At 46.9% G+C, this 13,433-nt stretch overlaps 1 protein-coding gene across 6 annotated transcripts in view; it reads left to right on the forward strand.

Moving 5' to 3' along the window:
• The window catches only part of LOC137434339 (growth arrest-specific protein 7), a 517,476-nt gene that overhangs the window by 498,360 nt on the left and 5,683 nt on the right, over positions 1 to 13,433 (forward strand). For all 6 annotated transcript variants that reach the window (XM_078785450.1, XM_078785449.1, XM_068127242.2 and 3 more), the window contains 2 exons: positions 6,052 to 6,180; positions 8,638 to 8,761. In XM_078785450.1, coding sequence (XP_078641576.1) covers positions 6,052 to 6,180; positions 8,638 to 8,761 — 253 coding nt within the window. The remainder of the gene's footprint in view (positions 1 to 6,051; positions 6,181 to 8,637; positions 8,762 to 13,433) is intronic.

Below are 13,433 nucleotides of genomic sequence, written 5' to 3' on the forward strand. Positions count from 1 at the left end.
AATGGATGCTGGTTGTTTTGTGCCAGCGGCTGGATGCGTCCGGCACTCGGTGCAGGGACGGGGGCTTACCCGGGCCGAGATCCCACGCATCACCTCGGCGTGGAGCCATCCAATGTCCCGATCTCGACCTGCCGGCACGTCTCAACACAACGCGGTCGCCATAACGACCCTTCCTATCGGGCTGCCAGCTCCGCCTAGTGGAGCACGGACGCGGCCGTTCAAAGCGAGGCCCAGCACGCACCGAGGGCCTGACTCGGCTATAAGTCGTTCTAAACTCTACCCCGTGTAACGTCGATGCTTCACCTGGACGCTTACACCCCGCAGCCCGTTCCTTGCTCACACATCCAGCCGTGCCCATGCTCCTCGTACCTTTCCTTACACACCCAGGTACACCGATTCCACTCACAGCCTTGGTCACACACCTGACCACCGAACACTTTGGCACACATTCGTTGCTCGCACACCTCACCAATACACCGCTTCGCGCCCCCTCCTCGGTCACCTCCTCTGTGACAATCACAGGTGTGCCCTCATTCGCACACCCAACCACGTGCCTCACCACCAACTCCAGCGTGCATTCCCACTCACGCTCTACCATTCCAGGTGTGCATCCTTCCATCCCAGGTGTACATCCTCGCTCACCTGTCACAACTAACTCACGCTCCTTGTCACTCTCACTACTTTCACCTCCATTCTTGACAGCGCACTCACCCTTACTCTTGACAGCGCAGTCTTTCCCCATGCACCTGTCCGTCACACACCTTTCTCGCGCACACTCTCCCGTTACACCCTCTGTAACACTCACCACAGGTGGACACTCTTCCTTACTTCTGACAGCGCACTCTTTCCTCATGCACCTGTCCGTCACACACCTTCCTCGCGCACACTCTCCCGTTACACCCTCTGTAACACTCACCACAGGTGGACACTCTTCCTTACTTCTGACAGCGCACTCTTTCCTCATGCACCTGTCCGTCACACACCTTCCTCGCGCACACTCTCCCGTTACACCCTCTGTAACACTCACCACAGGTGGACACTCTTCCTTACTTCTGACAGCGCACTCTTTCCTCATGCACCTGTCCGTCACACACCTTTCTCGCGCACACTCTCCCGTCACACCCTCTGTAACACTCACCACACCACGCTTCCATGTGCTCCCTCGCACACGCGCTACGACCGACTCACTCTCGCCAGCACACTCACTCCTTGGCACGCACTTTTTCCTCACACACCCCAGAGTCGGACTTTCTTGCACACCTCCTTTTTCGCACACCAGACCTGTCGCACACCTCACCAACGGCCTTTCACGAACACCCGGGTCCATCTCGACCCCCAAGCTTCTTAAATCCCCTGGCGCATCATACGCACGACCATATTGGTCACCACTTACACCGGGTCCTCTTCCTCTTCGCTTCTCCTCCATCACCTGCGAATCCCTCATCCGGTTAATGAGCACATCACGATCCAAACACAGACTTTGGACCAATTCTTTTATCTCCTCTTTTATCTCCTTGTTATCCCCTCTCCGTCGCTTCTTAATTTCGCTCACCCCTTCTTCCACTTCTTCTAATTTGTGCCTCACCTCTTTTATTCCCCGGTACGTCTCCTCAAGCTCATCCTCTAAGGCTACCTTGACCGTTTCCAGGTGCGTCCTCACCTGCCGGTCCTTCGTCTCCATTACCTCTATCACCTCGTCCAACCTCGTTGTCAGTCCCTCACGTACCATCTGACATTCCCTCTTTGTCGCTATTAAGTCGTTTTTTATGTCGTTTTGTGTCGCTTTTAAACCTCCTAATACCGCAGTGTTCCTTTGAACCTGCTCCACTAACTCCGTCTGTCCCACTGTCAGCTGCTCCACCTCCTGCGTCAGGTCCTCTATGCCCCCTTGTAACTTTACAGTCCCCTTTCTCACCTCCTTTTCCATGTGCTCCTCACAGTGCCTCACCTCCTCGCGCACTCCTCCGACCTCCTCACTCACTCCTCTTCTGATCTCCTCTCCCATCACTTGCATCTCCTGCCCAGATGCCACCCTCATCTGCTCCATTTCCTCCCTGTGAGCATCCAGTTTGGTTTCTACCCCCATTCTGACCCCCTCTATCTGCTGCTCCATTTGTTTAACTTCCCTTTCCGCTTGGTCCCTCATGTCCCTCAATTTGCCTTCCATACTGTTTTCTAACCCCTCTAACCCATTTTTCACTCCCTCTATCTGATTCTCCTGGGCAGCCATTCTATTTTCTACCCCCATTAACCCATTTTTCACTTCTTTTATCCCGTTGTCTAACCCCTCAAAATTATTGTCTATCTTCCCAAATTTCTTGTCTAACTCCTCAAAATTATTGTCTAACCCCTCACTGGTACCCCTCGCTTCGTCCCTCATTACCCCCATTTGCTCACTCTGAGCCCTCGCTTCGTCCCTCATTACCCCCAATTGCTCACTCTGAGCATCCATCCGGTTCCCCATTACCCCCATTTGGTTTTCCAATCGCTCACTATTCTTTTCCATAAGGGCCGTCATTTGTATAAAAAAAAGTTCCAATCTTCCCAGCGGCGCTACTTCGGTCGCGGGCACGGTGACCAGCGAGGCGCCATTTTGCGCGCCCGCTTCTTCGTGCGTGACGGCGCTATTTTGCGAACCTGCCGCCCTCACTGCTTCGCTCTCCTCCTGTCCCTCATTTTGGTCCTGGATCGACCCTACCTCACTCTCCTTTACCGGACCCCAGCTGTCTTGATCCGCCATAGCGCGACTTGCAAAATTCGAGTTTCGTAAAACAAATCCAATTTTTTTTTTCGTTATAATTTCGTCGAGCGCAGTACGCGCTCCGAATCGATTTTCCCTCCCAAAATTTGGGCCTAATAAATTTAGTCCCGGGTTCGAATCCCACTCCTGACACCAATTGTTACAGACACGACTTTGATGTTAAGGTGGGCCGAGCGGAATGGCCGTCGTGTCCGCACAAATTACCCGACTATACTCGACGTTGACGAAGTCGCGCTACGCTGGCTCAATAAGAAAAAGAAGACACCCGGCTGGGTTATAATGACACAATACGACACCAGGGGTTCAGTTCTCAAGACCTCCGGAGGAGGTTATATTAAGGCGGAAGGTTAGATTACAACTACAAGAGGGACAGCATAGAAAGACAGGCACTTAGACACACTCTTATATTAACCCTAGACAGACGACAGATAAACGGGACAACGCTGACTCACACGGGGTTTGATGGCTAGGAAAGGCAGATAGCGATGGCTCAAGGTGCACTCTTGGCTCAAAGCAGGGTACACGGTTCGGTCCAGAGATGCGGGGAGGTCTCGTCGCAGCGCTCAGAGGTGACGTTCTTTCTCAGGCCTCTCCAAACTCAGGCGCATCTGTTTCAGCGCTCGCAGGTCCGTCTTTCTCCAGCTGGGGGCGAATCTCACGTCACATCCGGCGCGTGGCCGCGTATATCCGGCGGGGAGTGACACGCCCTCGGCTCGTTAGCTCCGCCTCGTGGAATCGGCACGTTGCTTCTCATTGGGTGCGTGCGGGGGGGTTACTGGCTCCGCCCCCGACGAGGAGCTGACAGCCAGCCCCTTCGGGGTAACCCCGTGGAGCGCATGGTCTGGAGCTAATCGAGCCGGTGTGAGGACGCATCCTCCCCCGCTCCGCCGCCATCCCCTCTGTTGTTGTTGTAATTGTTGTTGTAGTTGTTGTTATTGTTGTTGTTTGGGGAAGAAGATGGGAGGAGGTATGGGAAAGGTCCTAAACTCACTACTGATGCCATATAATCACATTCTGGTGCAACGAAGAGTCATAATTAATGGAAACGAGGCCTTAACTGACATAGATTAAGAATAACTAGGAAGATGTCCGAAAGTTGGCTACGTGTGGTGCGGTGGACCTGGGCACGACATTTAATGGGGGAATAAGGGGAAGGTCGGCTCTACTGATTGTTATTTACATGCAATGGGACTAGGGAATGGGGGATTGGGGAAAGTTGGGGAGTATTGGAGAAAATAGGGGAATATTTACAAGCGGATATGGAGGCCAAATTCCATATTCGCAACAATATATTATATGTGTGTGTATTCAGACCCCTTCAATTTTTTCACATTTTGTTATGTTGCAGCCTTATGCTGAAATCGTTTAAATTCATTTTTTTTCCTCATCAATCTACACTCAATACCCCATAATGACAAAGAGAAAACAGGATTTTAGAAAGTTTTGCAAATTTATTAAAAAGAAAAAACTGAAATATCACATTGACCTAAGTATTCCGACCCTTAACTCAGTACTTAGTTGAAGCGATTACAGCCTCGAGTCTTCTTGGGTATGACGCGACAAGCTTTGCACACCTTGATTTAGGGGTTTTCTGCCATTCTTCTCTACAGATCCTCTCGAGCTCTGTCAGGTTGGATGGGGACCGTCGGTGGACAGCAATTTTCAGGTCTCTCCAGAGATGTTCGATTGGGTTCAAGTCAGGGCTATGGCTGGGCCACTCAAGGACCTTCACAGAGTTGTCCCGAAGCCACTCCTGCATTGTCTTGGCTGTGTGCTTAGGGTCATTGTCCTGTTGGAAGGTGAACCTTCGGCCCAATCTGAGGTCCTGAGCGCTCTGTTTCAGGTTTTCATTAAGGATATCTCTGTACTTTGCTCCGTTCATTGTTCCCTCAACCCTGACCAGTCCCCCAGTCTCTGCTGCTGAAAAACAACCCCACAGCATGATGCTGCCACCACCATGCTTCACCATTGGGATGGTATTGGGCAGGTGATGAGCGGTGCCTGGTTTCCTCCAGACATGACGCTTAGAATTGAGGCAAAACAGTTCAATCTTGGTTTCATCAGACCACAGAATCTTGTTTCTCACAGTCTGAGAGTCCTTTAGGTGCTTTTTTGCAAACTCGAAGCGGGCTTTCATGTGTCTTTCACTGAGGAAAGGCTTCCGTCTGGCCACTCTGCCATAAAGCCCAGATCGGTGGAGTGTTGCAGTGATGGTTGTCCTTCTGGAAGTTTCTCCCATCTCCACACAGGATCTCTGGAGCTCAGCCAGAGTGACCATCGGGTTCTTGGTTACCTCTCTTACCAAGGCCCTTCTCCTCCGTTTGCTCACTTTGGCCAGGCGGCCAGCTCTAGGAAGAGTCCTGTTTGTTTCAAACTTCTTCCAGTTAAGAATTATGGAAGCCACTGTGATCTTGGGAACCTTCAATGCAGCAGAATTTTTTTTGTAGGCTTCCCCAGATCTGTGCCTCGACACAATCCTGTCTCTGAGCTCTGCAGGCAGCTCCTTCGACCTCATGGCTTGGGTTTTGCTCTGATATGCATTGTCAGCTGTGAGACCTTATATAGACAGGTGTGTGCCTTTCCAAATCATGTCCAATCAATTGAATTTACCACAGGTGGACTCCAATCAAGATGTAGAAACGTCTCAAAGATGATCAAGAGAAATGGGAGGCACCTGAGCTAAATTTCAAGTGTCATCGCAAAGCGTCTGAATACTTATGTAAATGTGATATTTCAGTTTTTTATTTTTAATAAATTTGCAAAACTTTCTAAAATCCTGTTTTCTCTTTGTCATGCTGGGGTATTGAGTGTAGATTGATGAGGGAAAAAATGAATTTAAACGATTTCAGCATAAGGCTGCAACATAACAAAATGTGAAAAAAGTGAAGGGGTCTGAATACTTTCTGAATGCACTGTATATACAGTCAACCCTTGTTAATCTGGACTACGTTGTCCCCAACACCCAATGTCGGATTAGAGAGATTGTCGGATAAACGATTTTGCGGATTATAGGGATAAAATGAAAGGCCGAAATCTGTTCCTGGATGTTTTGGTCGGATAGCGAGATTTCCGAATGAAACGGGGTTGGATTAATGAGGGTTGACTGAGTGTGTGTGTGTGTGTGTGTGTGTGTGTGTGTGTGTGTGTGTGTGTGTGTGTGTGTGTGTGTGTGTGTGTGTGTGTGTGTGTGTGTGTGTGTGTGTGTGTGTGTATGTATGTATGTATAGAGCATGTGAGATTGTGAGTGATTATGCATTCTCACTTTATACATCTGTTTAATCCCGCTACAGGTGGGAAGTGAGGTGGAAAAACCACTCCTGTCATATCGAGAGAACTTTCACAAGGAGATGAAGAAGAAGGAGAATCATGTAGCTAACTTCCGCAAGCAACTCGCTGATCGGCGCACTGCTGTTGAGAAGGCATGCTGCACAGCTGCTGGGCACTGAGAGCATCACATACTAATTAATGCATTATTCTTTCATTATTCATTCATTACTGGAGCCTCCTTTCTCCTTTGTGCATACAGTCATGTGAAAAAGTAAGTACACCTCGTGTAAAATTTTGACCTTTTCAACATATTTCAACATACAGCTATTTGATCTTCATTTCAACAATATTGATAGATAAAGGTGATATAATATAACAAATATCATGAAACATTTACATTTTGTAGTCCATTGTATAATTTAAATAAACATAAATGCAAATTTCGCATGTGGAAAAAGTAAGTACACCCGTGGCTCCAATAGGTGGTATTGCCCCCTTTGGCAGAAACAACCTCAAGTAGGCGTTTCTTATAACTGTCTACCAGTCTCTGACATCAACTGGGAGAAATTTTTGCCCACTCCTCCATGCAGAATTCTTTCAGCTGTGCGATGTTTGAGGGGTTTCTTGCATGCACAGCTCGTTTCAAATCCCCCCACAACATCTCGATGGGATTTAGATCCGGGCTTTGACATGGCCATTCCAGAACCCTCCATTTCTTTCTTTTCAGCCATTCCTTGGTGGATTTTCTGGTATGTTTAGGGTCATTGTCATGTTGCAAGGTCCACCTTTGGTTGAGCTTCAACTTTTCGAAAGATGGCCTCACATTATCCTCAAGCACCCTCTGGTACAACGAAGAATTCATAGTGGATTCTATGATGGTGAGCTGCCCAGGCCCTGATGCAGCAAAGCTGCCCCAAACCATAATATTTCCACCACCATGCTTTACAGTTGGTATCAGGTTCTTGTGGTCAAATGCTGTCTTTGGTTTTCACCAAACATGTCTTCTGGTACTGTGGCCAAATAACTCTACCTTTGACTCATCTGTCCAGAGCACATTGTTTCAGAAGTGCTGGTCTTTGCCAAGGTGTTCATTGGCAAACTTTAGTCTTGCCCTGATGTTCTTTCTGGACAGCAAAGGTTTCCTCCTGGCACACCTCCCATGTAGATCAAATTTGTGCAGCCTCTTTCTTATGGTAGACTTGTGCACTTTGACATCAACAGTGGCAAGAGATACCTGTAGGTCCCGTGATGACATTCTGAGGTTCTTAGAGACTTCTTTCAGCATCTTGCAGTCTGCTCTCGGGCTGAACTTGCTGGGGCGGCCTGGCCTGAACAAGTTGGCAGTTGTTTGGAATCTTCTCTTTCGTTTGGTTTAAATAAGGCAGGTTCCTCCAAGATCCTCTCTAACGATGTTCCAATCAATTGCACATGAGCTGGTGCACCTGATTCTAATTTAAGTATTTGAAGTAGTGATAAATGTAGGGGTGTACTTACTTTTTCCACATGCGAAATTTGCATTTATGCCTATTTAAATTATACAATGGATTACAAAATGTAAATGTTTCATGATATTTGTTATATTATATTGTGGCGGACACAAAGAAAAGAATTTACATTCCCACTCTTAACTCTTAATCCTCATTGATTTAATATCACCTTTATCTATCAATATTGTTGAAATGAAGATCAAATAGCTGTATGTTGAAATATGTTGAGAGAGTCAAAACTTTACATGGGGTGTACTTACTTTTTCACGTGACTGTATGGCTCAATGTTGTGGTACTTTGATCAGCCTAATATGATATAAATGATGTGTTCATAATGATGTCTTGTTTATATAGATTGAAGGGGGGCATGTTGGGGGAGTGGGTGGGTCACGAATAAGAAAAAACGAAAATTGGGGAAGGGGAGAGAGAGCCTGATATTTAGTTCGCTCCTAAATGTTAATTGTAAATGATAGATAATTCAAGTAATGTAATCCATTGAAAACAAAAACAATGGATAATATATTTATTTATCACTTCAATCTCAAGGCAATAATATAACACAGCTGTTTCCTACATTTCCTCTTGTTTACTTGTTATGACACGAGCACAGCTGAAATCATTTCCACATTGGTTTAGCGGTCCCAGCCATAAGAGTTCTTAACGAGGCCTTCTCCTTGCCTGCGATGCTTATGCCGAAGCGTGAATGTCAGAGATTATTACTCGTTGAGAGAACACTGTAATAGCAACGGCCTATTCTTGTGAAACAACATTTTCCAATCGAAAAGATCCACGGAGTTTTAAGTAGGACAACCAATTCAGCATTTCCTCCAAAGGACGATACGTCCCATAATGCAGAACTTTGTTGATGAGACGGCAGTTAAGCAGTTAAATAAATCCAAATCAAAATTTTGTTGCATATTGTTTGTGAACATGACACCGGGTGAAGTATCCAGCTATGCCTTCGATAATGCCATGAGTATATTACCAGATAATTGTTAGCTCTTACACAAGCCTAGATCTTGTATACAAAAATAAAAAGAGGAATAAAAGGTTAGGTTTGAAATGACCACTTGACCAGGCTACGTGGTTTTAGGCCTGCTGAGCTATGCTGTCGATATGCAGGCCAGGAAGGGGCTCGCGAAGCGACAGAAGGAGCTGGAGATGCGGGAGAAGCAAAATGGACTGAAACCCAGCAACAAGGCGGAGGTCGACATCATGAAATCCCGGATGCGATCTACACAGGCTGGTGAGAGGTGTTGGTGTGTGCCGCCATCGCTTGCGGTTTTGAGTGTTATTTGTTAAGTGGATAATTTTCCTGAAAGAGATGCTGTTGGGAATGGCGTTACTATTTATAAAATTCAATTCCAGGAGAGCAATTACGCATTCAGCAAGGAATACGGACAAGTCACCAGGAAGTTCCTCTCACAATACCTACAGGCTCAAATCGCAACGCTACAAGGACAACCGTTTTACCTTCTAGGAGTCCTTGAGCCAGACCAAAAGTAATGCTCCGGCGGGGGGAGTAATTCTCATTATGATTTTCCATTAGACCAATGTCTCAAGTGTCAGAAAAGGTGTGATGGACATCTGAGAACGGTAGCTTAGTGCCCGGATGGACGCCATCTTTGAAACCACCCAGCTCGAAAATGCCCATTTGGTGGGGTACATTGTTGCACGTGTATCTGGACTTCTATACTAGCTATCGATGTGCGGTTGACGACTAAATATACGTCCGATGTGTACCGTCTAAATAAAAAATAATATGAAGCATTTTGTTTTAGATTAATTATTATAAAAATCAATTATCGAAAAAAAATCATATATTTTTCAATATTTTATTATTAGACTTGTACTTTTTTTAGTGAAACAACACTGGTATGATTTTCCAAATTATGCATTGTGCTACACCGTTTATCTGTCTATAAAAATAACTCAAAAACTAAAACATATCATCCACCACGAGTTTACAACAAATAAATGTAAAGAGGCATAAAATGACTTAGGCCGCCGCTGGCATTATCTATTCTGACGATAACGCAAGTTAGGAATGTCGTACGGAGAGGATTTTAACACCATACGATATCTAATAAGCAGGCGGAAATTGTTACATAGGAAATCTGCACTTTGGTGGCCATCTTGGATTTCAAAATGGCCGCCAATTATATTAATTATTCATTACTAGAGTTTGGAAAGACGTATGGAGCTGATTTTAACACCATACGATGTATATTCCTAATAAGCAAGCGGAGGTATCATTGAACATGTCATGTTTTAGTCAAATAACACCGGTATGATCTTCCAAATTATACATTTTGCTAAACCGTTTATCTGTCTATAAAGATTTTCAGGCAATTTGGCCTGCATTATAATAGAGAACAACATATGCTATACAATATACAGTGCACACAAAGTTAATCATCAGAGTCGCCATCAGAGTCATTGGCATCCTGAGCCACGATAGCATCATCCTGCACCATGTTGGAGCATCCCTGCAGCTTACACACAACAGTGCACTTCAACCCATTCAGTATGCAGGAGCAATCTGACGGTCGACACGTCCTTCTGCATGTGCATGAGATGAGATTCAAGACGACATCTGGAGCTGGTAGACCCGCCATCCATCGGATTGTGAGCGAACCGCCATCATCGAGTTCCCAACCATGTCCTGCTGATGGTGTTGGGACGTCTGGTAGGTTTTCAAGGCTGCGTCGCCAGATAGCCGCCTGATAGTTGGCCCTAAGCGTATGCTGCATCAAGGAGTCTTCACAAGGTGGCAATTGTCCAGATTCGATCTGGCCCTTCTTTGCACAGAACATGTGATAACGGAGCGAATTAACACCGACGATCTTCGTGTTCTTGGCGTACAGCTGACACGTGAAGGCCTGAATGCTATTGAAGACGTCTGTTGGTACATTCCACGAAGATCCCAGATCTGTGAATGCTTGAAGATACAGCTCATTCGCTTGCACAAGCTTCAAAGCCTTTATCTTTCCTTGGCTAGCCAGAGCACTCACAGTGTCACACCCGCTCCATGCATGAAGCCCTGGCAATGCACTGCAAACTCCAGACCCCAATACCGCAGCCAACTTTCCAACGTCGATCATTCTGACTCGAACCTTTGTTCCTCGTCTGATGAAGAGCTGACTATCGATGGTTCTGCTGAGATGAAGACTGATGATCAGAACGTCGGTGTCATCTGCCACTAAGATGATCGTCTTGTAGTGGGTAGCGGCGTGCTTTGCGTGGAGAAACATACGCGTGTCTGCTTCCTCGTGGCTACATTCGAGTGCTTGCACCAACTTCCACCTATCGCGGGTCAGTACCAGACATTTTTCACCACAGGTGACATACAGTGTTCTGTTGCCTAGCTTTTCGCGATTTGTTTCATGTTTCCACGACTCCGCCAGAAACACAACCAGTTTCTCCTTTGTCTGGCTGCAAGCAAGGAGACGCCGCCAGTTCATGATTTTGTGTGCGGGTCTGATCTCGCTGAAACTGATGCCTTCATTTGAACCGCGGTTCACACGCTCAGCTGCTTTGATGGATTCTTCTGTGTATGTGTCAACGACAACATCGATGCGCTCACTGCCTTGACCAGCGTGAAGCGCTGCAGCAAGGATGCGGTCAGATAGTTCTTCGAACGTGTCGTTCTCGCCATGCATCTTTTGTATGAGAGCCATCGCATCAATTATTGTTGCACTTCGCTTGTCAACGTTCTCGGCTGGTTCCACAAGACCTTCCATGTGTTTCGCAAGTGCAGCTTTGTTCGTTTTTTTCATTGACCCATCAACGTTTGCCAAAGACCATGGTAACGGCCCTAGTGGGTGACAAAGGACAAGTTGCATGTCGAGGTTCCTTGTCTTGGCGATGAGTATCATGGTGGCAAACAGTTGTCTGTCAGCTCTCAGGACGATCTCCTTGTTTGTGCCCTTCACAACTTTCTGCTTGATCTTACCAAAGGTCTTCAAGTTTAGCTTGTTCAATGTGTCATGAAAGCCTGTTCCCTCTTCAAGACGTTTCTGGAAGCTTTGATACGCCGCTTCCCCCTTTTGCAGGGTGTTGAGTAGGTCATTAGAAACGTCCTCCCTCGCAGCCGCTCCGGTAGATATACTGAGAAGACATGACGGATCATCGGCGAATGGATTGGTCCAGTCATTTTCCAGTAGATCACAGATAGCTGTGACGCCAGACTCATCACGTTTGATGCGAGAAGTAGACAAGTCAGGGTGCTTGGCGTGAGATGTGTCGCTGCCATTCACAAGGATAGTTTCTCGTAGTTGCCTCAGTGCAGTAGCCCGATTTTCTGCAGTTAGATAGTATCGTGACACAGCCCCTTGTCGAAGACTAAAACCTCGTGTTCCTCCAGCTGTTTGCGTATCTTTGTTTACTGTTTCTTCTGTTGTCTGATCAACAGCGATTCTGGCAAATGGATTCCCTGGTCTAAGCTGTACGGAGAAGTAGCCTTGATTGAAATGCCTGTACAACTCGGGGCATGTTTCGTGGAGTTGCGTCATCTGTGCATAGTACACTGGTAGATATCTAGCATAGTTCACCTTGTTCATTGCGAAACACCAAGGGATCACTCTTCTGACACAAGCCAAGTGAAGCATCCAGTCGCCTTCTCTATCCGCACGAATCAACCCCAGCAGGGTCTCTACCATATCAATATACATCATCCAGAAGCGAGCCAGGTCTCCATGTTTGGTTCGCAGAAAATGTAGGTATTTCGCGAACATGTCAAAGCTCTGTACACATGAATCATCATCGAGAGCAGCAGCGAGAGTCTCGTGGCAAACATCCTCCTTGATGCTGCGAATTTTGAGGTCAGTGCTTCGAATCTGGGGTTCCTTGTCAGGATGATTGCTTTCTATCCACACCTGGAAGCCCTTCCAAATGATGCGCATTAGTGCCTCGTACATCAACTTGTGGAGTCGCACAGCACGGTTGTATTGCTTGCCTTCCAGAACCCTGTTGATGGAACCTTCAGCGATTACTCCTGACTCAACAGCTACATCCCGAAGGCCTGCATCTCCAAACATTTTCCCAATGCTCGACATGAAGTTACAGATGGTATGGAAGTTCCCCATCATGAGCACGATTCTTCCATATCGATCGACATCTTTCCATGCTATTTCGGTCGCCTTAGCAAATAGTGCCTGGTCTAGCACCACCGGTATACACTCAAGCTGAAGTGATGACATGATGTTCAGAGCTTCTCTGAGGATTTCTTGCACTGTTGCCATATCTGTGGCAGGCGCGTTTATAGTCGGCAGGTAGCCAACTACATCTTCCGTCACCTGAACACGATCTCTAGTCATGATGTTGAAACCAGTCCACGAACTGATTGTCTGGTCGCATGGTTCCAGCATGCGAGTCATAATCCATACGTGATTTCGGCGCTGCGCAAGGGATGTTGCGCCTGCAAGAGTGTCAGAAAGATCTGCAGGCTTGATTGCAGGTGGGCCCTCTCGTTTCCCACCGCTGTATATTGGAACTAAATCGCTGGATGACGGGATAGATCGCTTCTTATCTGCTTTGGATACTGCCGATGGAGGTTGGGGCGGCAAACACGACTGCGACTTCGGTTGGACGATGATACCGTTGACGCGATGCGATGTTCCGCCACCACTCAGCGATTCCTCTAGCCTGTCGATGTTATCGAATGCTAATACAGTCGGGACCGAAGGGTGCACATGTGACGGAAGTGGTACTGTATCTTTCTCCACACTTGCTAATTTGTCTATGCATAGCGCTGTCTCGATTTCTTCCAGAACTGTGTACGAACATCCGTGCCCGAGTCGATTCAATATTCTGATGACCTCTGTATTACCGGTGAGCGTTTTCATGACCCACGGAAGTAGGACATGCTTCGATGTTCTGATGGTACCCCGGTGTACAGCATTGATGATATCTTGAGC

Source organism: Myxine glutinosa, chromosome 10 (assembly GCF_964187855.1).
Source record: "Myxine glutinosa chromosome 10, kmMyxGlut1.1, whole genome shotgun sequence".
Lineage (NCBI taxonomy): Eukaryota > Metazoa > Chordata > Myxini > Myxiniformes > Myxinidae > Myxine > Myxine glutinosa.